This window comes from Tamandua tetradactyla, chromosome 3 (assembly GCF_023851605.1).
Source record: "Tamandua tetradactyla isolate mTamTet1 chromosome 3, mTamTet1.pri, whole genome shotgun sequence".
NCBI classification, from domain to species: domain Eukaryota; kingdom Metazoa; phylum Chordata; class Mammalia; order Pilosa; family Myrmecophagidae; genus Tamandua; species Tamandua tetradactyla.
The window spans coordinates 126893537-126917993 of record NC_135329.1 but is presented as its reverse complement, the minus strand read 5'-3'; the positions used below and the strand labels follow the sequence as shown (position 1 = coordinate 126917993).

Below are 24457 nucleotides of genomic sequence, written 5' to 3'. Positions count from 1 at the left end.
GGAATAAAAATGAACTGCTGGGATGAAACTTTCACTGTAACTCCCAGCAAATGTCAATGCTATCCTTATTTTATACCTGTGATTCTGGAAGCTTTCAAAGTTCCTCTTTGAGACTTGCTCCTGTAACCATATCTAAGCTTCTTCCCTCTCCAGTTTTGCCAGTCATATTCTAGATACAAAATTGTACAAAATTGTTTTGAAAGAAGAAGGGGCTGGGAGATCTCCAGAAACGCTATCATTTCAGTAGTGGTCATTTCCCACTCCATTTATTTTAAGAACAAATGCCACCTACAAACTTAATGTGCAGAGGCTTCTTCCCAGCTTCTTCTTTCAATTTCTGCCAAAATATTCTGCCTCTAGAACTGACTTGGGATAAATGAATACACGAACAAAAAAGGAGCATGTCCACTCTAATGGGTCACAAAATGGATCTAAAACATTAAATCGGTGCGCACTAAAAATGTGAAAAAAAAGATAAAGCACTTTTTAGAAGCTAGACTGAACGGCAAATACAAATAAAGGGTATACACCAACATCTTAGAGCTTTGGAATGTTTCCCAGTGTTAAAAAGGCAGCTATCCATAATCACAATTTTGGAGTGCTGTTAGTCATCTCTGGCTGTTACATGGCGATATGTTGTTTCTACGTTTGCTGGCTGTGGGTTTACAGCTGAGACTCACAATCCTCCGCAACTACGGTCCACGGGAATCGGAACTCTTCTGTCGAGGTTCTCTTCTGCGGTTTTCATTAGGATAGCAAGCCGGCTCCCAGATACCCTTCCTTTCTGAATAGCGCTCATCAGCTTAAAGAGAAAAGATGCCACAGATTCAGAGGACTTACTTTCTGCTTCAGGGCATTTTAATGGTTACTATTGTGGCAGGGACTACAAATCAAATAAGAAGAATACAATTTTTGAACATTTCAAAAGGAGGTGGGGCTGGTATTTCACCCTTGTTGTAAAAACCAGCAAATCAGTAACAAATCTAGTAGCTAATCAACTTGCCATTAAAAGCAAATCTAACACACTACTTTTTTTTTTTTTTTAAACCCCTTAATGTACTCAAGACACTTTTTTATTTTTTAGCAGGGAGTGGTAGGGACTACTCAAATATTGGCTCTTAATTTCATTTAAAAATCTTAAAAAGGAATCTCGGCATTGAACAAACACAAACCATGATGTGTATTTAACTACTCTTTTTTAATGTTACTATACTTGACAACGTAAAGTCTCCTAAATCCAAATTCCTTAAAGACTTACAACTTAAGTCCTTTACATTTATGTAATTACTTATATTTAAGTAATTTACATTTAAGTCCTTGGAAATGGACCCAGAGATCTACTTTAAGAATTAAAAGCACTCCACAGCCCAGATTTTAGCTAATTCATTTTTATCCTATGGATAACATTAGACTAGTCTTGAAATTACATACCATCAGCGGGCAAAGGCCTTTAACCTGAAAGGCACTTTGCAATTATGAGCATGTGGTTTTAATTATTTGCTTCTCTTGATCTCACTTCCCAAATCTGTTTTATTAATTTCTTTATTTTTAAAAGAATGGATTAAGCCATTCACCAGGAAAAAATGTATGTATATATAAACTCTCAAAATATTTTTAGAGTTACAATTTTTAGCCTATAGAGATAAATAAGAGTTAGAAGCATCTGCTAAGGGGCAGGATCAGAATTTCATGACCTTATTAAAAGCAGATTCACAAGCTACTGCTTATTAGGGATGGGCTTCTCTATGCAGAAATGTCATTAAAGCCCAAACCTAAAAATAAAGTCATGTAACCATGCAGTATCTACAGTGATCCTTCCATGAGGATTATGGAAAACTCTTATCTCTATTCAAAATGATTTCAACGGGATAAACCTAGGCTCTTAATCTTCAGAAAAGGAAAATATTTTATTTTTAAAAGCACTAAAACCTACTTTACATCTAATGAGGAATGGTGTAACAATAAGGAATGCAGATATCTAACGACAGGATAATTTACTGTTTATTGTTTTGTCTCTGATGCCATGAAGTCCCAGAAAATTTGTCAGAGCATACAGAAGTGATAGAACTAAAGTTTTCTTCAAGCATAAACAGTATGATACAGCAACCTCTAAAAATTCAGTTTTCTTTAAACATTAAAAGTATCTATACACCACCACATTACAAGGAAAGAAAAACATATGAGCATGAATATATTTTATGAGAAATATAGTCAGCATTTTTTAAGTTGAAAGTTACACTGTGTTTGTTCTTGGCAGAAGCATGAATAGTCTCTTTCATGTATAAATGGACAAGAAATAATCATTAAAATATTCTACAAGAAAACCTACATATGGATTAATTAATTTCTGTTTAACTCTACTGTACTCAAGAAAATTTCTTAAAACCATAGTATATCCATAAAATTAGATTCTTATTGTTTCTAAACCTCTAGATCTTTCAACCCTAAATACTGTTTATTTTAAAACACATGAAATAAAGCATAAGCCATTTGTTTGAAGAAATTTTTCTAAAATCCTAAGACATAATAAAATATACTTCAGAAAACTACGTAAAAATGTATTAAATGGTTTTGAATTCCCAAGTACAAATTTTAAATTCAATTTAAAATGTGCATTTAGTTAAACTGTAAGCTAAAGAACCAAACATTCTTTTTTGTAATGCTAGACACAACCTGTGAAAATTTTCTGCATTTAGATTCAACAATGCTCTTATCTGCAGCTCATCTCCAGAGAGACAATTACCATTTCCTTTGCCTTGATCTTGTTTGTTTAACTTGACACAGTGAAGAAAGGGCTGACATTGACCAAAATCCCCAGCATTAATTTATTTCATGTTCAGCATTCATCATTGCCATGGTGCAAGCAAGACCTGGCATTCATTTGAAATACCTGCCCAAGAAGCACTACAGGATAACTCTGGCTGCTGGGAAACCAATACATTCTTCATGCGATCAGAGTTGTATGGGCAGATACACATAATGTATGAGTTTGTTTAATGGCTCTCTGTTAAGGAACCTTTAAGGAATAATGGGTTGCATCCAGTTTGAAATTATTTAACAAAAATTCCTTCAATGGTACAACGATTAAACAGTGCAGCCTTGAGTAAGTTAAAATTGAGAAATGGAAATATTTTGACTATATGACCTTGAACTCAGAAAACAGGTTTCCTTCCTTTTGCTTTTCAGGTTCTTTATAAGAAACTAATAATTACATTCTCAAATGAATACAAATGTGTATTTTCAACTTCCTCCCTTAAAAAGTACCTTCTACATTAGAAATATTGTGTTGCCTCTTTAGAAGTTGGATGGAGAATGGCAGCAGCATTCCATGGCAAACTTCTTTAAAAGGCACGCATCCTATCCAGCCCTGCATAGCATAATTAACTTGGATACTATAAACTGCCCCATACAACAGAATGTTTCTTATAAAAGGAAAAAATAAAAAATAAAAAAAGAACATGCACCAAGTAGAGCCTTAACCTTGAGGAAAGACATTTCAACTTTGGCTGGCTTCAAGCTTTCTTCTTTCTTCAGAACAAAGTGACAGCTGGGTAAACTTAAAAATCTATACTTGAACACTCATTTACTATCATGACAACCACAAGATAAAGGGAAATATGCTTCTTTCCTTTCATCACAACTTACCTGCAAAAATTCATTGAGTTCAACCTGTCCATTCTTGTTCAAATCTACTTCATTCAGAATTTCATGCAGTGTATTTTCATCCATTTGGACACTGATACTCTGAGTAAATGAAAAGTATAGAATAATCATGAGGTTTAATTAAGAGTTAAGTATATTCTTGTATTAATGTTATCAAGCTTTCAAAAATTTAAATAATGTAATACTTGTTACATTAGAAAGCATTAGATGAGAAAAAATTATCTATTATCTTTATAATCTTCTGCTTTTAAAGACTAACACTGAAACCAAAAAAAAAAAAAATAGTACCTCTAATACACGCTGAACATCAACTATGGTGATGAAGCCTTTTTGGTCTGCATCAAACTTATGAAACCTCTTCTTGTATCTGTAATACAACACTGATCAGTGGAAAAAATACACTGACATAGGATTTGAAAAAGAGGAACAAGATGAAAACATATGAGAAGTACCTGTCAATGTCTGAAGGCAGCAGACTAATTTCAGAGCGATCTGTTAACTGTTCTGATCGAGATTTATAGCCCATTTCATAATACAGAAACTTCTTGGCTGTTTCAAGTTCTTCCTAAAACACAGACAACACACAAAATTCAAAGATTTAAAGACGTACAGATTTGTGGGGTGGGGGTGGGGTTGCTGGAGAGGGTGGGTAAGGGTATCTTCAAAAAGGAATCTGGTTCTTGTTTATTTGACCACCATATTAAAAAAAAAAAATTCCAGCTTTATTGAAGTATAGTGTGCATGTAATAAAATTCACAAAAGTTGGATATGCAGTTTGCTACATACTCTACCTCAGGCAAAAGGCAGAACATATCCATCATCCTAAAAAGCACCCTCATGTCCATTTGCAGTTAATCTTTTCCCTTAACCTCCAGCCACAGACAACCACTGACCTGCTTTCTGTCAATAGAGTTTTGCCTTTTCTAAAATTTCATATAAAGGGTTCATAGAATATGTAGTCTTTTTTACTTGATTGCTTTCTGTCATAGTCAGGTTCATGTGTCACCTTGGCCAGGTGGTGGTACCTGTTTGTCTGGTTGGGCAAGCGCTGGCCTGTCTGTTGCCATGAGGACATTTCATAGAATTAAATCATGATCACGTCAGCTGTATCCACACCTGATTCCATTTGTAATCAGCCAAGGGGAGTGTCTTCTTTAATGAGTGATGCTTAATCTAATCACTGGAAGGCTTTTAAGGAGGATTCAGAAGAGACAGGCTCTCTTCCTGCTTCGGCCGGCGAGCCTCTCCTGTGGAGTTCATCCAGACCCTCCATTGGAATTGTCAGCTTCACAGCCTGCCCTACAGATTTTGGACTCTACATAACCACAGTTATGTAAGACACTTTTATAAATTTTATATTTACAAGTATTTCCTGTTGATTCTATTTCTCTAGAGAATCCTAACTAATACACTTTCACTTAATGATTTTGAGATTCATCCATGTTGCTGCATATATTCATATTTTGTTTGTTTATATTGTTGAGTATTCTTCCATAGTATTGTCCAGCAAAATCTATAGGGCTTAATTCACATGGTTCGGTGAAGAAAAAGCAAATAAAAATGAAGTCGATATTTAGGCCTTCATTACCATAATGTGGCATGCCATGCCAAGGCAGACAGCATGAGATTAGCGCTTCTGAAATTTTGTCAGTTGGATTCTGACAGTTGGGTGGAAGTTACAGAATCATGGGAAGAAACACTGTCCTGAATAGTTACTCTTCCCGCTCTGTGTCTCAACCTTCAATTGGTACTGTTTTTGCGAACAGTTTTCCTTAGTTTTCATCATTTAACATTTTCATCTAAGAATTCTAAGAACCACCCCCAATTACTCTGATAGTATATTGTACTTTATATTATCCCCAAATCTCTCTCTTTGGGGATAATGGAAGAAGTACACTTCTCAACTCCTTTCATTTGAGCTTGGCAATGTCACTTACTTTGGCCAATGAGATAGGAGTAGATGGCACTTTTGAGTAAAAGCTTCAAAAGTAACAACACAATTTTGCTTAGCCACTCCTGCTCCTGTGCCAAGAGAAGGGCATGTCCCAGGTGAGACCTGGAGCCAATCTACAACCTGGAGAAGAGCCACAGCCACTAACACGCAGCCTTCACGTAATGTGAGTGAATAATAAATGTTTCCTGGGTTAAATCATGAGATTTTGAAGTTGCCTGTTATATAGCACAGCCTCACTAAAGCGAATACAAATTCCCCAGATTGTCCAACAAAGGATCTTACTAAATTAGTGGTTCCCAAATTCTGGTCTGTAGAACAGTGCCAGTGCAAAGCAAAAGGAGGAAAATAAAACAATGGCACATGCACGTGCACACAAAGCAGTGAGAAATTCTTTTACCATTTTTTGGGGGGAAGATAAATCTTTTTTTTTTCTGAGATTATTCTGGTCCTATTTTCCTTTATCTTAGGAAAGAGATGCTAGAAATGTTTCTCCTTAATGTTCTCACATAGAAAAAAAAATAGTTGACAACGCTAAATAATTCTTGCAAATAAAAAAATACATACATAAAATATGTAAGGCTGTGTGTGTGTGGACAGATACAGTTAGATAGATACTTTCCTCCCTAGAGGTATCCCTATTTTAGTCTAGAAGTACTCTTTGAAACCCCTACACCATGCTAGATAATTTCCTCCAGACCACAACTGGTCTGTTTAATAATACCATTATCAGAACAAAATTGTACAATATTCCAACAGAGATCTTACAAGTCCCTAGAAGGGAGTTCCTACCAGCTTCATCAATCCAGATATATGATTTCTATTAATGCAGCTGATGTTTGCATCCATATGATACTCGAACCAAGGAAAACTAGGGCAAGACCTAGGACAGAGTCCCTTTGACCTGCTGCTAGAGACCTCTTCTAAGGACAACACTGGTTCCTGAACTGGTTATAAGCCTTCCAGTTTTACACAGATATTACATCGGGTTTCATAAAATGCTCTATAGAATCCAACTACATTTTACCATTAACATATTCCTGACCTAACAATTTCATTACTCTATCCAAAATGGAAATGAGATGCCTGAAATAACTTTTCCTAATTATTCTGTACTGGATGCAGTGATCACCACTGCTTGGTAAATGTTTATAAAACACACCTAAAATGCCATAATCTACAAAACTGTCCAAGAACAATGCCAAGATCACCAGTTTATAGGCTAAAAACTCCACTTTTCTCTCCCCTTCCCATTTGAAAATCAGTACTGCATTAGCCCACCTTCTGTCTTCTGGTCCATTTCCTATTTTCCACAGTATTTTAAAGATCAACAGTAGTTAAATAATCCCATCTACAAATTCTCTGAGTACCCTGAGGTATAATTTTTCTGGGCTGGCATACAAATTCATTTAGAGCAGCCATCTCTTTGAATGTCTATTTCCTTTTACCAATATTTATTTTGCTCTTTCCACACTGAAAATCATTCTGCTTAACCAAAAAGTAAATAAATAAAGTTGGTATTAAGTTTTGAGTTTTTAAGTTCTGCTTTCTCTCTAGCATTCAATGACATTGTGCCTGTCACCTTAAGCAAAGGTCTAGGTTAGGTCTTACCAGCATTCTTTTCCATTTTTAAAATTACTTTTGATGTCCTCAGCATTTTTTTTCTCAACACTAAGCCAATTCTTGACACTACTAACATATATCAATATTAGTCCTGGATACCCTTTCATTATTTAGCACTTATCTTCCATCTGTTTAAAATATGTTTATCAGTTTGCTTTGTCCAGAGTCACTTGCTCCACTTTTGCTCTACTTGCTTTCCCTCTAGAATCAATTTCGAATAATTTCTCTTTGTGAGATTCAATCCACTTGAGTGAACTTCTCTCTAAAGGCTCTCAGTAAAATGTTATCTTTTTTCTGAATGTTATAAAATCTATCTTACCAAATCCTATGGAAGCATTTCCCAAAACACATTGTAAGCAATATTAGAAACGCCCCATTTGCCTTCCCAAAAAACGAGAGTTTGGTTCTGTCTATAGACAAGTAACACAGCCCTCTCAGAAATGACAATGAATATAGCATTTTAAAGGCTCCAAATTATTTTGCACTAAAGAAAATGGTTTCATTTGTTTAACTCAGAATTTCCTAAACTCTCCTGAACTTGGAGTCATCTTTTTACTCATATTAATGAGCACCTATGGAACACAATTTGAATGTCACTCTCTTTAAATGTTCCCACCAACACCTCTGTCAATCCTCAACTCCCACAGACCCTGCCTCCCTCTCTAGTCAGTTCTTCCAAGTTAGTTGGACATTAGCAGTTTCCTAAATCTTTCTCTAAATTTTAGAAAATATGCATGCTTTTTGGAAGGGCAACATGGGGGGTATGTCTGTGTTGTAACCTTTTTAGATTTCAAAATCCTTGACACTGTGAGCTATTTATTATTCCCCTAAAATATTTGGAACAATGCTCAGTATACAAGCCACTCATTAAGTATTGACTGCTAAAAACAGCCACAATTCATCTATAGAGAATTATTTATCACCTCATTCCTCTTTCACTTCTGCAGGTTAAATAATCCCACTGCTTTTAACCTTTTCTCAGAAGTCCAACTTTCTAACCTTTTAATTCTTTTTTTTCCCCCTCTCCTTGGATCTCTCTAGCCTCTCCACCATTCTCATTAATACTCCTTAGACTCAAGATAACTGAGTAATAACTTTAGGTCTTTTATTTCTGTTACTTTGTTGAAGGGAGTAGGAAAGTATTTCTGAGCAAACAAATCTGCATATAAAATTTGAACTGAAGTTAAATCTAGATTCCCAGGAGGGCGAGATACAACCAGTTTACAGAATTTTCTTCTGCCTTCCTACTAATTCCTACAACCTGAGTTCCTGGCACAAATTACGACCCCTGCATATTCAAATCATTCCAACCATAATTTTTTGCAGAACACAGAATCCCCAGTCCTTCTGGGGATATGGTAAAAATGATCAGCAGTAGCATAGGAGTAAATTTCATTGTTGTGTTGCCTCTGTATATAGCTTTAGCTGATGAAATAAAAACTCAAATCTGGAAGAGCAGTAAATCAGGGCTACTAATGCAGAGACAACAGGGCAAAGTGGAGAAAGCATACGCTATGGGATCAGAATATCTGGTTTCAGTCCCAGTTCCACAATTCACTGGTAGTGTGAATTCCAACAGGGACTTTACTCTCTGAAAGCTTATTTCCTCAACCATAAAATGGGCGTAGAGTAACCCCTGAGAGTGGTAGGGTCAAGATTAAGGAAGCTTTTTTGACCTTAAAAGGTCTTTAAATCTCCTACCATCTGATCTGTACAGATTACAACACAAATACTAGAGGGGTGTTTTAAAAATAGAGGGCCAAGGTCTCAGCCCTGAGGATTCTGGCTCTGCTGGTTCTAAAGTCAAGTCTGGAAATCTGTCCTTTCCTTCCACATTACCCAAGTGATTCTGAGAGGTAACCATCTTGGGGACTCTACACCAAAATAAGAATACTTTAAGGTCAGGAACTATGCCCAACCCTTTCATAAACTGTCAGCATATGCCTAATTCTGACACAAGGCAGGTGCTTAATAATGTCAATTCATTCATTCAGGTAAACCATTGTGGGGATTCTGGCTTTACTCTGAATGAAAGACAACATTTAGCAGAGGAGTTATCCATCCCCCTTTTACTGATGTACTACATCGTTTCCTTCTTCTTGAAATACTTAACCTCTGGGACACCGTTTCCTCTTGAGTCTTTTCCCACTTCCTAACCTCGGTAGCTATCATTCTCATTTTCCTTGGTTCTTCCTTTTCTCCCCAATTTCTAAACTGTGGAGTGCTCTGATTGCTTCTGCTATCTGATTACACTAACTTCCCTATATTATGTATTCTAATCTAATGGTTTACATGCCACCTGTATGGTGACAACTCTCAAATTTATACCTCTGGCCCAGACCTTCCCTCCAAATTTCAGAATGACATAGCCAAAGATCTAACTTACATTTTAATATAATCACTGAAGTTAGTAGAGCAGGGAAGTCAGGCAGGAAGAAGGAAGCTACTATTATCCATGTAAGAGATGGCAATGGCCTGAATTAGGGTGACAGCAGTTCAGAGTGTTCAGAATTCAAACTGCTATTTGAAAATAAATATGATAAGGCTTGCTGATGGATTCAGATATAGGGTGTGAGGGAATGCATTAAGTAGACATTTAGGTTTAGGTCTGAACAACCAAAGAGCAGATTTGCTATTTCTGACACAGAGAAGCCTACTGGAGGAGTAGTTTGGAGAAGGTAGGAGAAACATCATCCAAGAGAGATGATGTTCTAGAGAGCAATAAAGTAGTTCAAGGAGGAAGGAGGAATCAACCATGTCAAATACTACTAACTGGTCAAGTAAAATGAGGACTGAGAGATTACAAGTATATTGAGCGACACAGAGTTCTTGGTGAGCTTGACAAGAGCTGGTACACGTACGTGGTGGCGAAAGGGTCTCAATGGTAATGGGTCTGAGAAAGACTAGGGGGAAGGAATTTGACCCAGTGAGTACAGTCAGGACTTTTTGAATGAATAAATGAAAATGTTTCAAAAAGTTCTGCATATAATCAGAGTTAGGCTTAATCAAAAACTGAAGGTCCTTTCATCAGATTCATCTTTATCACAAGTCCATGCCTGTTACTTGAGCATCATTTTTAATTTGGACATAAATATAAAATCTAAAATGATGCAACTGAATAAGCACTTGGTGGTCAGGCAGTGAAAGCACTATTTCCTATCAAAGACAAATGAGCAAGAGTATGAATTTCACCACAAAATACATTCTAAGAGTGTTTACAGTGAAAACCAGAAGGAGTTCTAGCACAATCACCAAGTCTCTTTAGGCATTACAAGAGTATTTTCGTCCAAAGGATTTTCCAGTAACAACTAAACTTTGATATTAAGTACAAGAATCTTTTTCCACTTCCCTAAGGACTAGCGGTATTAACCAACACACAGACACAGAAACACAAATTGGCAAGAAATCTAAGGTCACCATCAGAAAGTATGTAAGCCTCTCCACAGCAAGTCATGATATGTTTATATGGGGACTGTGGTTTTAAAACTTTCTAGTACCTCTTTCTTATAGTCACTCCAATTCAGTTCTCTAGCCATCAGCTCAACAATCCTAGGAAGGGCCTCCTCTGCTGCCTGGACATTTAGAAAGGCCAGTCGAGTGCGCCGTGAAATCATATCCACTGCAGTACAGGCATATTCCTTAATCCCATATTTCACCTGTATTTGAATTAAAGAAAAACTATTAGTTTAGAACCTTTTTCCAAAAGAGGAAGTAAAGTTTAACTTAAAAATAAAACTAGTACTTAGGAAAGGTGACATTTTTCTTTACAGTCTCTGGTTACCCAGTAGGCATGAGACAAGTAGCAGCGGCACACATGCCCTCCATCTGCCTGCCATAGGATGTTTAGAAAATGGGATAAATTGGACAAAAGTGAATTGCTTCTTCCTGAATAGAATCTGGCAGAAACATGCAGATTGTACTATTTGTCATTTGCCATTTATGGTAATCACTTACCTCTTCTTTCCTTATACATAATATGGATATTAATTCACATAGCTGAATCAGCAAAGGACAAATATAACAAAGTCATGGTCTCATATCTTTAGGCTCTACAGAACTTTCTGTCTTAGAGTAACCAAATGATTAAAGTCCTGAGTTCCATCAACAAACAAATGCTTCCTGGAGACTCATTTTTTATGGCAGAGTGAAGGGTAAATAAATAAAAAACATGGTCCCTATTTTTATAAAGCTTGAAACCTTGTTGAAAGTTTAGACTCAGATCAAGACACATCATCAGGCAGTATATGAGTGGTGCAAACAAGCTATGAGTTCAAAAAGAGGGACAGACAGCTGAGAAATGATAAGACTTGGGTAAGCTCCATAAAGGAAAAAGAAATCTATATATTCTACTATTATTATTATTATTACCAATACCAATCTCATTCAAAATTAAAATTTTACAAAGGAATGGATCTGTTCTAAACAGATATTTTACTCCAGAGTTTAGCTAATAGATGCTATATGTGCCTTAAATCTGAGCTATGAATCATTTTTTAAAATGAAAAATGAACAAAGGAATGTACTCCATGTGTGATGGTTTGGAGGATTTAGGGACCCCAGAAAAGATCATGTTCTTAAAGCTAATCCATTACTGTGGGTGTAGACCTATTGTGGGTGGGACCTTTTGATTAAGTTATTTCAATTGAGGAGTGTCCCAGATGGATCTTAATCCTCTTACTGGAGTCCTTTATAAGCCATGAAAGAGGAAAAAAGCCACAGAAACTAAGAGAAGACACAGAAGCTCAGAAAGAAAGGCACAGACTGAGCAACCAGAAGTTGAACACGACAAAACCCAAGACAGAAGGACCAGCAGACGCCACTATGTGCCTTGCCATGTGACAGAGGAGTTCCAGATCACTGGCAGCCTGTCTTCAGGAAGAAGGTATCACCTTGATGATGCCTTGATTTGAACGTTTTGAGGTCTCAGAACTGTTAGCTTATAAATTAATAAACCCCATTGTAAAAGTCAACCAAGTTCTGCTGTGTTGCAATCTGGCATCTTTAAGAAACTGAAACACCATGAGAAACAAGAAATTCACACGTGGTCATTCACATACCTCAGCTTCAATATATGGAAATTCTGACACAAGCCGTACTCCAACAATGGGCCACCGCTTTCCAGTCACACTTGCCATTTTGGCCACCTCAAAAGCCTTGTCACCATAGGTGGAGGCAAGATGCTGTGCTACCTGGAGAAATAAAACTGCATTAGGTTTGTACATTGAATGTATATGAATAACTCCTAGATACAAAGCAAAAAAATGTTCACGCTTATCTTGTCAATTTTCCCACAGCCTGTAACTAACTATCTAGCAGAATATTAGGTTGATTTTGTGGGAGGAAACCACTTGGACTTCAAATGCTTAGGCCAGCACTAACTCTACTACACATGCATCACTGTATCAGTGACTAATGACGCTTCAGCTGCATTCTGTTCCTTTATATTACTTTTGAAGAACAGTTTTCCCTTATGCTTGAGATAGAAAGAATTCGGAATGCCCTGTCTACTAGGAATAAAACAACTAAAGCATAGATTTTAAAATAGAGACTAAAATACACATGTTTTTTAGATGATTAAAGGAAAGTATAATCATAATCATCTTTCTTTTTTTTTTTTTTTTTTTAGTTCCTCAGTACACAGACAGAAATATACCAACTAAAGGAGCTTTGTTATCAGGCAGGCCAAAGGGTTGCCGATTCTGTTCCTGGCAACAGTGAAACGAAGCAAAGAAAAAGAAGATGTGGCAATAATGCATACCCACCTCACTTTCAAGTCCATAATCCTGGACAAGCCGAATGTAGAGTGTGGGGCTCCAATCTTTACCCCCTTGAAGGAAAAGCCCAACTGTTCTACTTGGTCCTGCATTCAAATTGTGAGTCTTGATAGCAGCATTTATGGTATCTTCTGCCATAGAGCGGTATGTTGTCCACTTTCCACCTAAAAAGTTGATAAATAATCCATCTGCTTGCAACCCCTTATTTTTGTCATCATTTACCATAATACTAACTTACAAAAAGCAAAATGCAACCATTGTTTATAAAATCATGGCAAAACAATGTCTAAGTCTTTGTTTATTAGTGCTGGCAAAATTTCTGTTCATTAGAGTTAAGAGTTAACCTCAAACCCCTATCTAAGGCACACGGCAGTAACACTTTACTGTCCCGTACCTGCTATAGTGATGAGGCCACTCTCACTGATATCAACAATGTGATTCCGGGAGATTGACTGAGTATCTGCAGACTTGGGATCTGTCACGAGGGGGCGAATCCCACTCCACGCGGCCAGGACATCTCCTCTTCTCACTGGCCAGGATCAAGGCACAGGGATAAGAGGATTATTCAAAAACATTCCAAAAGAAGTGTGAAATATTTGTGAAACAGACTGGAGTTCAGAAAGAGGAACATCTGCATATGTACTTGGAAAGGGGGAAAGTAAATATTTTTAAATATAAGAATTACGTAAGTGGATAGATGAAAACTGATAAAAGATTGAATTGTTTTATTACAAAACTATCCTCCATGAAAGAAGCAAAAAAAGTTTTTGAAACACTGATCCCAAAGAGAAGGCAAAAGGAACAAATGTTAGAATCCTCCAGCATTGGGGTGACCTGGATCAGACAGTTATAAATTAAAAAAAAAAAAAAAAAAAGAGTCATGACCTGCTAAGTTTCCTTTTAGAACATATCTTTTTTATCTCAGAGAAGACAAAGACTCTTATAAAATTAAGCAAACAAGCCTCCAGAGGCACACGGACCTGTAATGAGACATATTCCCGCCTCATCATTACCGCCAGTCGACCAGTGAGCAGCCAGAGCAGGCCCAGCGCCCTGCAAAGCATTTAACATAGCACAGCTCGTTTCACTGAGCTCACAAGGCCCCATAAGATTGGGTATTATTATTTTCCCTGTAGGTGACAAAACAGACTGAAAATGTTTAAACAACTTACCCGGGACACACATCTTATAAATGATGGAGTGGGACTGGAATCTACTTCTGTCTCTGAAGTCCATGCTCTTACCAACTAAATTACAGTTTCTCACCTGCTGACAATTTCCATATTTTACCCTTTTCCATTTCTCATTCTCCTTACTTTATAACTGCTACCGAAGCAGGTATATTGACTCCTCCCTGCAGGTACATAGTACTTTGGGAATATTGTGTCTAAGTTCTCTCGAGACTCAAGTTAAGGAACCATGTACATTTTCTTCACAATCCTTTCCGAAATACAATTGCCCATCTATATCAAGAACTGATGAAGTTTATAAGAGAGTTAGACAGCTGCTGAACAGTACTCATTACTGGTCTAATAACGGCTGAGGAGAGTAGCCAAGCTGTGGTTCTGTGGTCTACCATCAGAGGCAAAGGCAAGACCCCAGGGCAGAGTTTTCCGAATGTACCCTTTCTCATGCACATCAACAGGAAAGACAGCACACGCTTTTCCTCTCCCCCTAGAGAGCCAGCCTTGTGCTCCAATCCAGGAGCTGCCTAAGAGACTTCAGAGAGTCAACGACCGCCTGGTCCCCACTGCACCCAACCTGCAAAACCAGTTCATCATCTCTGGGTAACAGAGAAGGGAGGGCAATTCTGCTTCAGCCAAGATTGGGTCACCTGTGACCTCCTTTCCTCCCTCCTGTTCCCGGACATTACCCATACGGTATGAAGAACTGATTGCATACAGTGTGAAAACATAAATTGATACAATTTGGGTTTCAAATTATGGGAAGGTTAAGGAAATATTTTATATATAACACAGAAATATCAGGCCCTCTATCAGCCCATATCTTGCCTTGGTTCAAATCAGTAAATCCCAAGCAGGGATCCTAGTTCTGTGAGCAGAGGGCAGGCTGGGTTTTAACTCTCACTCAACCTTCTTCGGTCGTGTGCCCTTGTATAGTAGACAACCTGTATATAGATATACACAGCAATCCTTGAGGTCTTAGGTATTTATCTAGCAGAATCTTTATATAAAAAATCATACAGACTACTTGAAATGATCAGAATAACCCTACAACAGGAGACTGACTTAGTTTAGGGAAAAGAGTCTAAAACAATTTATATTGGATGAAGATACTCCCTCCATCTTCATCTCCAATCCAAAAACATTTTTGGAAAAGATGAATTAAATCAAGGGCAAATCTAATATATTTTAATCAAGCTCCTTAAGAATCACATACAACACAACTGTGATCTGAAGGAAGAAATGCCCACTTCTATCTTTGGGGATGTTTAATCAAACTCGTAACCAAACAGCGTAACCTAAAACAAAGGGCAAAGAACCATAATTAACTGGTGCGGAAGGCCTGAGGCTTCTCAGACTTGGTAAGTGATTGGAGACTATCTGGGAGTCTCACAGCTGAGATTTCCCTCCTCGACCTGTCCCTCTGATTTGTGCATTCTCTTAAATATGTTTGATCCCAGTGACTTCTGTAATACAGGACTTAATTCCTGCTCCATGCAATTCTAAAAGTCTTGGAAAACCTCAACACAAATCATGCAAAGTATGTTAGTCTTTACAAAACAAACTTAGCTATGAAATTACCAATATTTTCCATTAGAGTTCACATCGCCCTCTGAGTCAAAAATAAAACCTAGCTAACCCCCTCACAACGTCATTGTGGTTACCACACAGTTCCTAGAGTTTATCTGTGAAATTCCTTAGGTAGCCACACTGGTCAGGAATTTGGTTTCAACTCTTAAAGCCCTCTGACTGATTTTTAAAATATGTGATGGAAAATTTAGATTTTCCTAAGAAAATATGAAGCATATGCAAATAATCTTCGTGGCATATGCTTTACCTTTTCTTTTTTAATTTGATAGAGGACTATTAAGAAAAACATTGTATATGTTAATAATGTTTTAAATCTGTACTTCTGGAAATGACAGGAAAAGAAGGGGAAGGCAAAGAGGGAAGAGATGGGAGGGGGGATCTTAGCATTCAGCTTTTTAGTCTGAGAATTATATTAAACCAATGTTGCAGTTGAAATTCTTTATTGAAAAAGATACATTTAAAGATAATCAAATTTTATCTAAAATATGAATAAGTCTTTATGGCCTGTGGGATTTTTATATTATTAGACTGAGGGTGGCTGGACCAGATAGATTATCTATCAATTCCCTTCCAAACTTATGATTTAATGAATTTTATGGATTATTCAAATGCTATTTGCAGCAGAAGAATAAGGAACATGTACCTCCCCACCACCTAAATTAAGTAACGACTGGTCAGGGCCATTGGTCTAAATAAGATTTCCATGAGTCACAGCATCGGAATACTATACACATGAGACATTAATTCTACCTTCATGTATAAAACACAGAAACTAACTGAGCTAAATGGTTTCTCTCCTTATCAACTACTCACCCACAGTAGAAACCTTGAATACTGTTAAGCCCTAAAGTTCTCTCAAGAAAGACATTCAAAAGCAGCAGAAGGGTAGTCAGAGCAGAGAATCCTTAAGATACCTTCGAATTCTGCCTGGAACTGTTGCAGCCATGTTGCAACCATGGAAGAACCAACCTTAGGGTGAGGTCAACTGGGAGGGCAGCAGAGTGAAGAGAAATAAGAGCCACGGGCCCTAGACATTACTGAATCACTAAACTAATCAGCAACTAGCCTTCTTACAGTCTGCAGTTCTTGTTTTGTAAGGTAATTTCTTTATAATATTTAACAAACAAACAAACAACAACTAATTCGATGGCTATTCGATCTATAATTTCCTTCTTTAAAGATATACGAATACCTCTAGACTTTTTAGAGCAGCGTTATCTCTTAGGCTTTTCTGCAGTGATGGAAATGTTCTATACTTGTTCTATCCACTAGCTAAATGTGACTATTAGGAACTTGAAATCAGGTTTATGTGTCTGAGGAACAGAATTTTTAATATGGTTTAATGTATTTAATTTTAGTTGGCTTAAACTTAAATAGTCACGTGTGGCTAATGGCTCTCATACTATACAGTTCAGTTCTAGAGCAAAAGCCCACAAGCAGTAGTTCTCAGACCTTGCCCTGGTCAACTGTCAAGCTCTGTCTCTTCCCACATGGCCGTATCTCTAAAGGATCATTGTTTCCTTGAAATTTGACTGAACTTCCTTTGCTAGTGAAACCAATTTGCTATAATAGCACCCTTTGCCTCCAAGTCTTTATTGCCATACCATGTTGCATTTAACGTTTCAAACTCCTCCCCTACTAATCTCATGAGCTCAAAGAAATGATAAATATTTTTATTAAATTAAGCACTTTTATCCTTAAGTTCTTAGCCGGAAACTGGTTCTATCATGCAAGTTATAAGCTAGAGTATGCAGTAAGTCTCAACTACTTTTACTTTCCATAGTATAATATGTGAAGAAAGTAGCACAGCTCAGAGCTTTTATGTTTCAGAGCTGAAACATAGGGTAGTCAGAGTAGCATATTACCTCTTGACTTTTCTAATTCTCATACCACCAGGAGAGCTAAACCAGATTTCATTACTGCCTCATCTCTTCCTCATCAAGTGAAAGTCTTCAGCAACATCAATTCTAATATATCTTAATTCTTTCCTCAATCCCAAATACTGTATCAAGTAGATACAATAAATAGTATAGTGATCAATAAATAGTAAATAAATATTAAAGTGTTCTCTGTACTTTCAAATCAAACTTTAAGACCTGACATTACAAAATCAAAAGCAGTAATACTTGGCCCCTTGACCCAATATGCTAGACTTTGTGTAAGGTTTCTAATGACCATACATTTACATAATTGTATATTTCCTTTCAAAATAAAGGAACAATTAAAATAAAACAAAATGAAGTGAAAAAAAAAGCTACCATTAAATAAAATTGAGAAAAATCTATCATTAAATAACACTTATTACAGTGACTCACCCCTAGGACACCCAGTTGGCTTTTGTCTTTTTAAGGACCAATTCCCCAGGTGTTAAGAAATCTATGGAGTACTTCAAGAGTGTATAAAAATAGAGCTGATTGCTATTATTCATGGATTTTGGATTTGCAAATTCCATAAATTGCTAAAATTTATTGTAAACCCAAGATCAATACTCCTAGCAGTTTCGTGGTCATCTACAGACATGTGCTGAGTGGTAGAAATGGTGAATTGCCCAAAATGCAAATTCCTAGCTGAGGTCAAACAAGGCAAAAATACTCTGCCTTCATGTTTCTGCTCACATATTGAAATCAAGTATCCTTTTCATGATACATTTAGTGCCACGTTTTTCCAATTTTTTTCCTTTTTGTGGATGATTTTGCTGTATAAAATGGCCCCCAAGCATAGTGCTGAAGTGCTGTCCAGTGTCCCAAACACGCAAGAAGCCTTATGGAGAAATTACATGTGTCAGATAAGCTTTATTCAGGCATGAATCATCATGCTGTTCACCTTTGAGTTCAATGTTACTGAATCAACAATATATATTAAGGTGTCTTTAAACAGAAACACATAAAATAAGGTTATATATTGATTGGTTGACAAAAATATTGTGACCAGAGTTTTGCAAGAATCTACCCCTGTATTCTCCAGCATTTATTAGTTTAACATTTGCAGGGACTTTATAGAACATTATTTGGCAATATTTTTTTAAAGAATAATGAGAAAATAGTCCTTCTACCATCATGTTTAAGAATCATTCTTATTGCATTCCTAATAACTCATTCAGGTTTTAAGATATATATATATATAAATTTAGTACACAGATGTAATTTAACATATAAACAGCAAAATATAAATGGTAAAGTTTAATAGACATTTTTCATAGGTGACTGAAAAACTATGTGTGATGGTAGTTGTTTCAAATTATAATTAATATTTCTACTCTTAAAAACCTTGCAATACAAGCCTTTGTTTTAATATCAATAGAAAACGAAGCTCACAGGAAATGACAACAGCTAAATACGTGTGGCTTTGCTTCACATTAGCTATTTGGGCACATGTTTTGGGGAGTTTTTTCTCATGTTTGTCATTTTCAAAAAAATTAATAAAAGGGAGTGAAAATATCTAAATGAACACAGGGGAAATAGTGTCAGAAATCAATACTTCTCTACCAGCATGTTTAGCCTACTGAAATGAAGTATTAATCACAGAAATAAGATACTATATTACATTTATAAACTAATGAAACTAGAAAAAGCAAAGCGCATGACACTATAATTAAACAGCTGGAAGACATCCAAGCCTGTGTAAGTTGATAGCCCTGGTACAATCTCTGGCAGGGAAAAGGCAGGTCTGCAGTGAGTTGATATGGCCAGCTCAGTTGTTAATTGAATAACAGGCAATCTATAAACACTACTAACTGCACATGTGAAAACCTGTGTACAACTAGAAAAAGTGCTAGAGAAGCACTCCAAAAAAAAAAAGAAAAAGAAAGAAAAAAACTACATGGATAAAGCACTCAGCAAATCTTCTGTCTCTCTCAATCCCGTAAAGTCATAGCTTAGTTTAGCCACTGCATCCTTCTGATTAACCTCCACACAGCAGACTTAATGATACATTTTTCAAAAGATCATTTTTCTTCCTAACTCAGTACAAACCAAAGAACTATCAATTACCCATTTCAGAAAAGAACAAACAAGCAATCTAGAAAATTCAGCCTGTGAATGGAAAGCTTTCTAAATTGTAAAAGAAGACATGGTCCTATTCCCAACAGGCAAAATGCTTTTCAGAATTGTTCTGGCGCATTTTGCAGAAGTGTGGCAGCTGCTGTGAACAGCATGAAGTGTTAAGATTTGACACTTTTTTTTTCTTAAGGGTATAGCCATTTGGGGAAGCTCAGAAACTGTTGTCAGAATTTTACTTATTCATCTATTTAATAAAGCCTTTCAAAATCATTATTTCAGCCCCACTGAAAACAAAACATCTGAAAACCTATTACTCTAGAATCTAAACCACTCTTTTTTTTTTTTATAATCTGTAGAGAAAACTGGATGGCCCAAGGGATTAGTTATGAGATATGAAACCTCCTCTAGTTTAACATTCAAATCCAAATAAGGCCTGTTGAGAGGAAAGGTCACTGTCATTCTGAAGCTGTCGAGCAGCTTCCATGAAATGAATTGATAGACTTAATCCACTCCCTAGTGGCTATAATATCACATCATGAAATGCAGAACTGCCAGAGCACTGCCCAGAATTCGCAGCACAGGCGCTGGAGCCGGCCTGACTTCTGTTCACATCACGGCACCAACACTAGTGAGCTATCTGACCTGCGACAAAAAATTTAAAGTGGTTGGGCCTCAGTTTTTTCATCTGTAAAGTGGAAAGCGTGCAATACACCTCAAAAGGATTCATGGAGAGAATGCAGGCCATGTGCTTAGCAGAGTGTCTGATACAAAAAAGTGCTCAAAAACAGTAGAGTTTTAAAAAACAAAGCATGCCTAATCCATTAGACAAACATAAATATTAAATTATGTATAATAATGGCATATAGCCAAATGCCTGAAGCTAAGTCCTCTCACATTTCATTCATGTAGAAGGGAATATCAAATTTCACCAAAATCCTTACAGAAATTATGAAAATTCAAAGTCCTTTCTTGAGATATTGACATACTTCAGTTGACTGACACTTTGTATCAGGAACCAGGATATTTCCTCAAACAGTCAATTAGAAATAAGAATGAAAAGCACTATAAAGAAACATAGTTAATATATATATTTTTAAAAGGATACGCTTATAAATTGGAAAGGTGTAATAGATGGTAAGTGCAGGGAAATAAAATGAAGTATATGAAAGAACTGTTGTCTCTGCTTTCACCCTGGGTATTCACAACCTGGAGAGCTCTTAATCTCAAAATGTCCCCAAACAACCAGGAGAAAGACCTGATTAGCAATGCTTAGATTATTAATTTCAAACACTTTTCTCAAAAATCAGGATCAACAATAACTATTGATTAATTTATTAATTCCCTGACTACCAAAAGGCAGACTAACTGAAAAGACCCTGATGGACCAGCCAGGTTCCACCATGTATTTCTGTCTTCCATGCATTTATAGAAGGAAAGTGAAGGGACAGCACCCATCATCTGCTTATGGCTCAGGGCTCATGTCAGCCATGGAGATTCCCCACCACAATGTGGGTGCCAACAGCCTTCTGGAACCCCCGCCTGCTTCCAGCACACCCAGCCTCTCATTATGTACAAGCAGCTAGATTACTCATCCTTAATACATTTGAACTTTAAGAATTTGGAAACTGTCAGCATGTAGCTCTTTGCTCTTGGATTAATTTTATTTCTTACTCCAACAATCTAAACTTTCAGATTGATTTTAGGGTCCACATATAAATCCAGTTTTAACAAATATTATCAATGAATGTGAAATGAAGTAGGATTAATTTACATTAATAAGTACACTGAAAAACAATCATACCCAGATGCTGATGTTCCTCCTAGATTGCAAAGGGGAAAAAAAGGCTATCAAACTAAACTGCAATGTACCCTGAGTATTTAAATATGGAAAATATGGATAATTAAATAAGACGTGACTATTTTCCTAGTAAGTGTGTATATGAGTATAAACATTAGCCACATAGATTTCAACCATATGTATTTGATATATTTATACTACTTTAGTAGATATCCAAAGAGACTCTACTAAAAGAGTGAAATTATGCTCATCATTCTATGTTAGAAGCAACTAAAACTATACAGTATAGATCAATCAAACTAGAAGATTCACCTAAACTGGTTTTTTTAAAGCATTCTGTTTGTAAATATGTGATGACACATCAAAAAAATTTTTTAGGGAAAAAGATTCAGGAGCCAGTACATCACATCAAGCTTAAAACAGTGTCTGCACAAGATTACAGAAGATTCCTGATATAAACAGATGAAGAATCAGATTTTCAAAATCTTAAATTTGTCTATTTGATTAATACAGCAAGATTTTCAAACTGCTACCAGGCTCAAAAACCCTGTAAGCACCTATTAATAATTCATTTTAATTCAAAAACATCACAAGTGGTATACCAGTTAGATGGCAAGCTTTGCAGCTGAATAAGAATCCTTACTCTCAAGGGAGAATACATTATTACCTATAATATGACACACTAGCAGTATGTCCAATGTCCTATAGCAGTATAGATGATGGGTGGTCTCTGAAATATAAATAGCAGTTTACCAAGATGAGAAGCTGTGAGAAAGGGAAGGCCAAAGCAAGCTTTAATCTAAACACTGGATGAAGGTTTAAAGAATGGCTTGATATGAAACTGAAAAGCAATACAGTAGACCATAGAATGCATGGAGGGGGAGTATTTGAATATAGAGTTGTGAAAAGTCTTATATTCCATGGAAGATAGTTTAGAACTTTCCTAAAGTCAATGACGAGACATCAAAAGGTTATTCTCGCACAGGGAAGTGATGATCGGAATTGAACATTAAAAAGAGAGCTCTGATGGAAAGAGACCTGACAGGGTAACCAAATAGAGGACTAATGCAAATATTCAAATGAGAAATGGCACAGATATGAACTAGGGCAATGAAGCAGGAGGGATTCACATGACTCCTCAGAGGGAGAACAGATAGAAATTAGGCTGGACATGGACAGAGAAAGAAGCGCCAAAGATATCCATGCTGTTACTAGCTAAGGTGACTTGATGGAGGGGGGGAAGGGGTTATTAACTGGATTAGGAAACACAGAGGATAATGTTGGAGAACTCTGGGAACTATTGAGTATAAAATAACTCATTGTATGACATGTTCATTATATGATGATATGTCCAAATTAAAATGCCCAGATAAGAAGTAAATTCCTAAGGAAGAAAGAAAATTGGCTCTTTTCAAGTCACATGTGCTCAGTAAGAGCTGGAATCGTTTGGAAGATAAAAGAGAAAGGGAAAAACTTAAAAGAAACGCATAGGTTACCTTCAACATCACAACTCAGGTAGTTACGCACTTCATTCAAAATGAAGTTGATATCTTCTTCTGAAGGAATTGGATGGCTTGTAATATCAGTTGGGGTATCAGTAGTACCAGCAATAGTCATCTTTTCCCAGGGTAAAAAGAAAATAACTCTTCCATCACTGGTGGCTGGGTCAAGAAGTCCCATGCTCTCTGGGCTGAAGTAAAAAGAAATATTATTTTTTTAATTAGCAAAGTTTAATCTTAATTTGCATTATCAAAACTACTATATTCACTAATTCTCAAAGAAGCAAGCAAGAAAACATGAATTATTACTCTTACTGTCCTTACCATAATCTAGAAATTCCTGAAGGAAAAAAACAGAAATTTGGGTTTAAAAAAAACAAAAGGAATAGAACAAGTGTGGCGATAATAATATTTCCCAGCAAAACGACCCCTCTCACCTCAATAATGTAACTTTAATTTAAAAATTGGATTTCAATTTCCAGTGGTTTTGGTTTTTAAACCCCTTGGACCATTCACATTGGATAATGTCAGCAGGATAAATGTCTATTCTTTTATGATGGTCAATTAAGGCTATCTCTTCAAACTTTTTCAAGTCTATGAAAAGTATTTTCCTGGGATATTTGACATTTGGCATGTCTTTCAGTGGAAGGTCTCCAAAGCACATGAGAAAATGAACTAAGTTTCTATAAAATGAAATGTAATCAAAAAGCTCTTTACTCCCTTGTGCCTAAATGAACTTGTGCCACTTCACCAAATATAAGATTTTTTACTTTATTTCAAAGTTATAGAAATCTAAAGAAGTGCATCCATGGGAAAAGGGTTCAGCTTTCTACTACTGCCTAAATTACAATGTGCTAGGATAAGGTCAAAATGGAGAGGAGTATCTCAGCAGTGAAAATCCTTAACTAGACAGAAGACACTAGTGTATTACACTATTAAATCAAGGTTCAAGGGTGGCTTTCCTGACAGATTATATTAAATCATCCAAAATATTAGTCAAGAACTTTCATTGACACATACTTAACATTACAAAACCAAATTATAAAGCACATTTGAATAGGTAACTGAAAATAAACATTAACAAAACCTGTCAGACTTTGTTTTTAAAATGCTGTTTTAATGTGTTTATTAAACACTCAAAGAAATTTTAAGAAGTTATAAAGGGGGTAGAAGGAACTTGAAAGTGTCATACTCAAAAAGAACACTACAAACCTTCAGTTAGCTGTTTCAATTTGACTGAATTCTCATATTATGCAAATGTTAAAAGTATTTTCTGCTGTAAATATATATTTTTAGTTTCTATTAATACAAGTTCTTAAATAAGAAACACAGTTCTATTTGGTTTGAACAAATTTCGAGAAATCTTTTCTTACACAC

General features: G+C 36.3%; 1 protein-coding gene and 1 long non-coding RNA gene across 8 annotated transcripts in view; one reads left to right on the top strand and one right to left on the bottom strand.

Moving 5' to 3' along the window:
• Nucleotides 1-537: 537 nt before the first annotated feature.
• Nucleotides 538-24457, bottom strand: part of GPD2 (glycerol-3-phosphate dehydrogenase 2) — a 152397-nt gene continuing 128477 nt past the window's right edge. For all 7 annotated transcript variants that reach the window (XM_077153874.1, XM_077153870.1, XM_077153869.1 and 4 more), the window contains 9 exons: nt 23078-23271; nt 13406-13540; nt 13000-13175; nt 12295-12426; nt 10735-10893; nt 4116-4228; nt 3952-4030; nt 3646-3744; nt 538-802 (listed from right to left, as the gene is read on the bottom strand). In XM_077153874.1, coding sequence (XP_077009989.1) covers nt 677-802; nt 3646-3744; nt 3952-4030; nt 4116-4228; nt 10735-10893; nt 12295-12426; nt 13000-13175; nt 13406-13540; nt 23078-23271 — 1213 coding nt within the window. In that variant the 3' untranslated portion in view covers nt 538-676. The remainder of the gene's footprint in view (nt 803-3645; nt 3745-3951; nt 4031-4115; nt 4229-10734; nt 10894-12294; nt 12427-12999; nt 13176-13405; nt 13541-23077; nt 23272-24457) is intronic.
• LOC143677640 (uncharacterized) lies at nt 4780-13542 on the top strand. Its single transcript, XR_013172770.1, has 3 exons — nt 4780-4996; nt 5674-5780; nt 12864-13542. It is a non-coding gene; the product is annotated as an uncharacterized LOC143677640 (long non-coding RNA).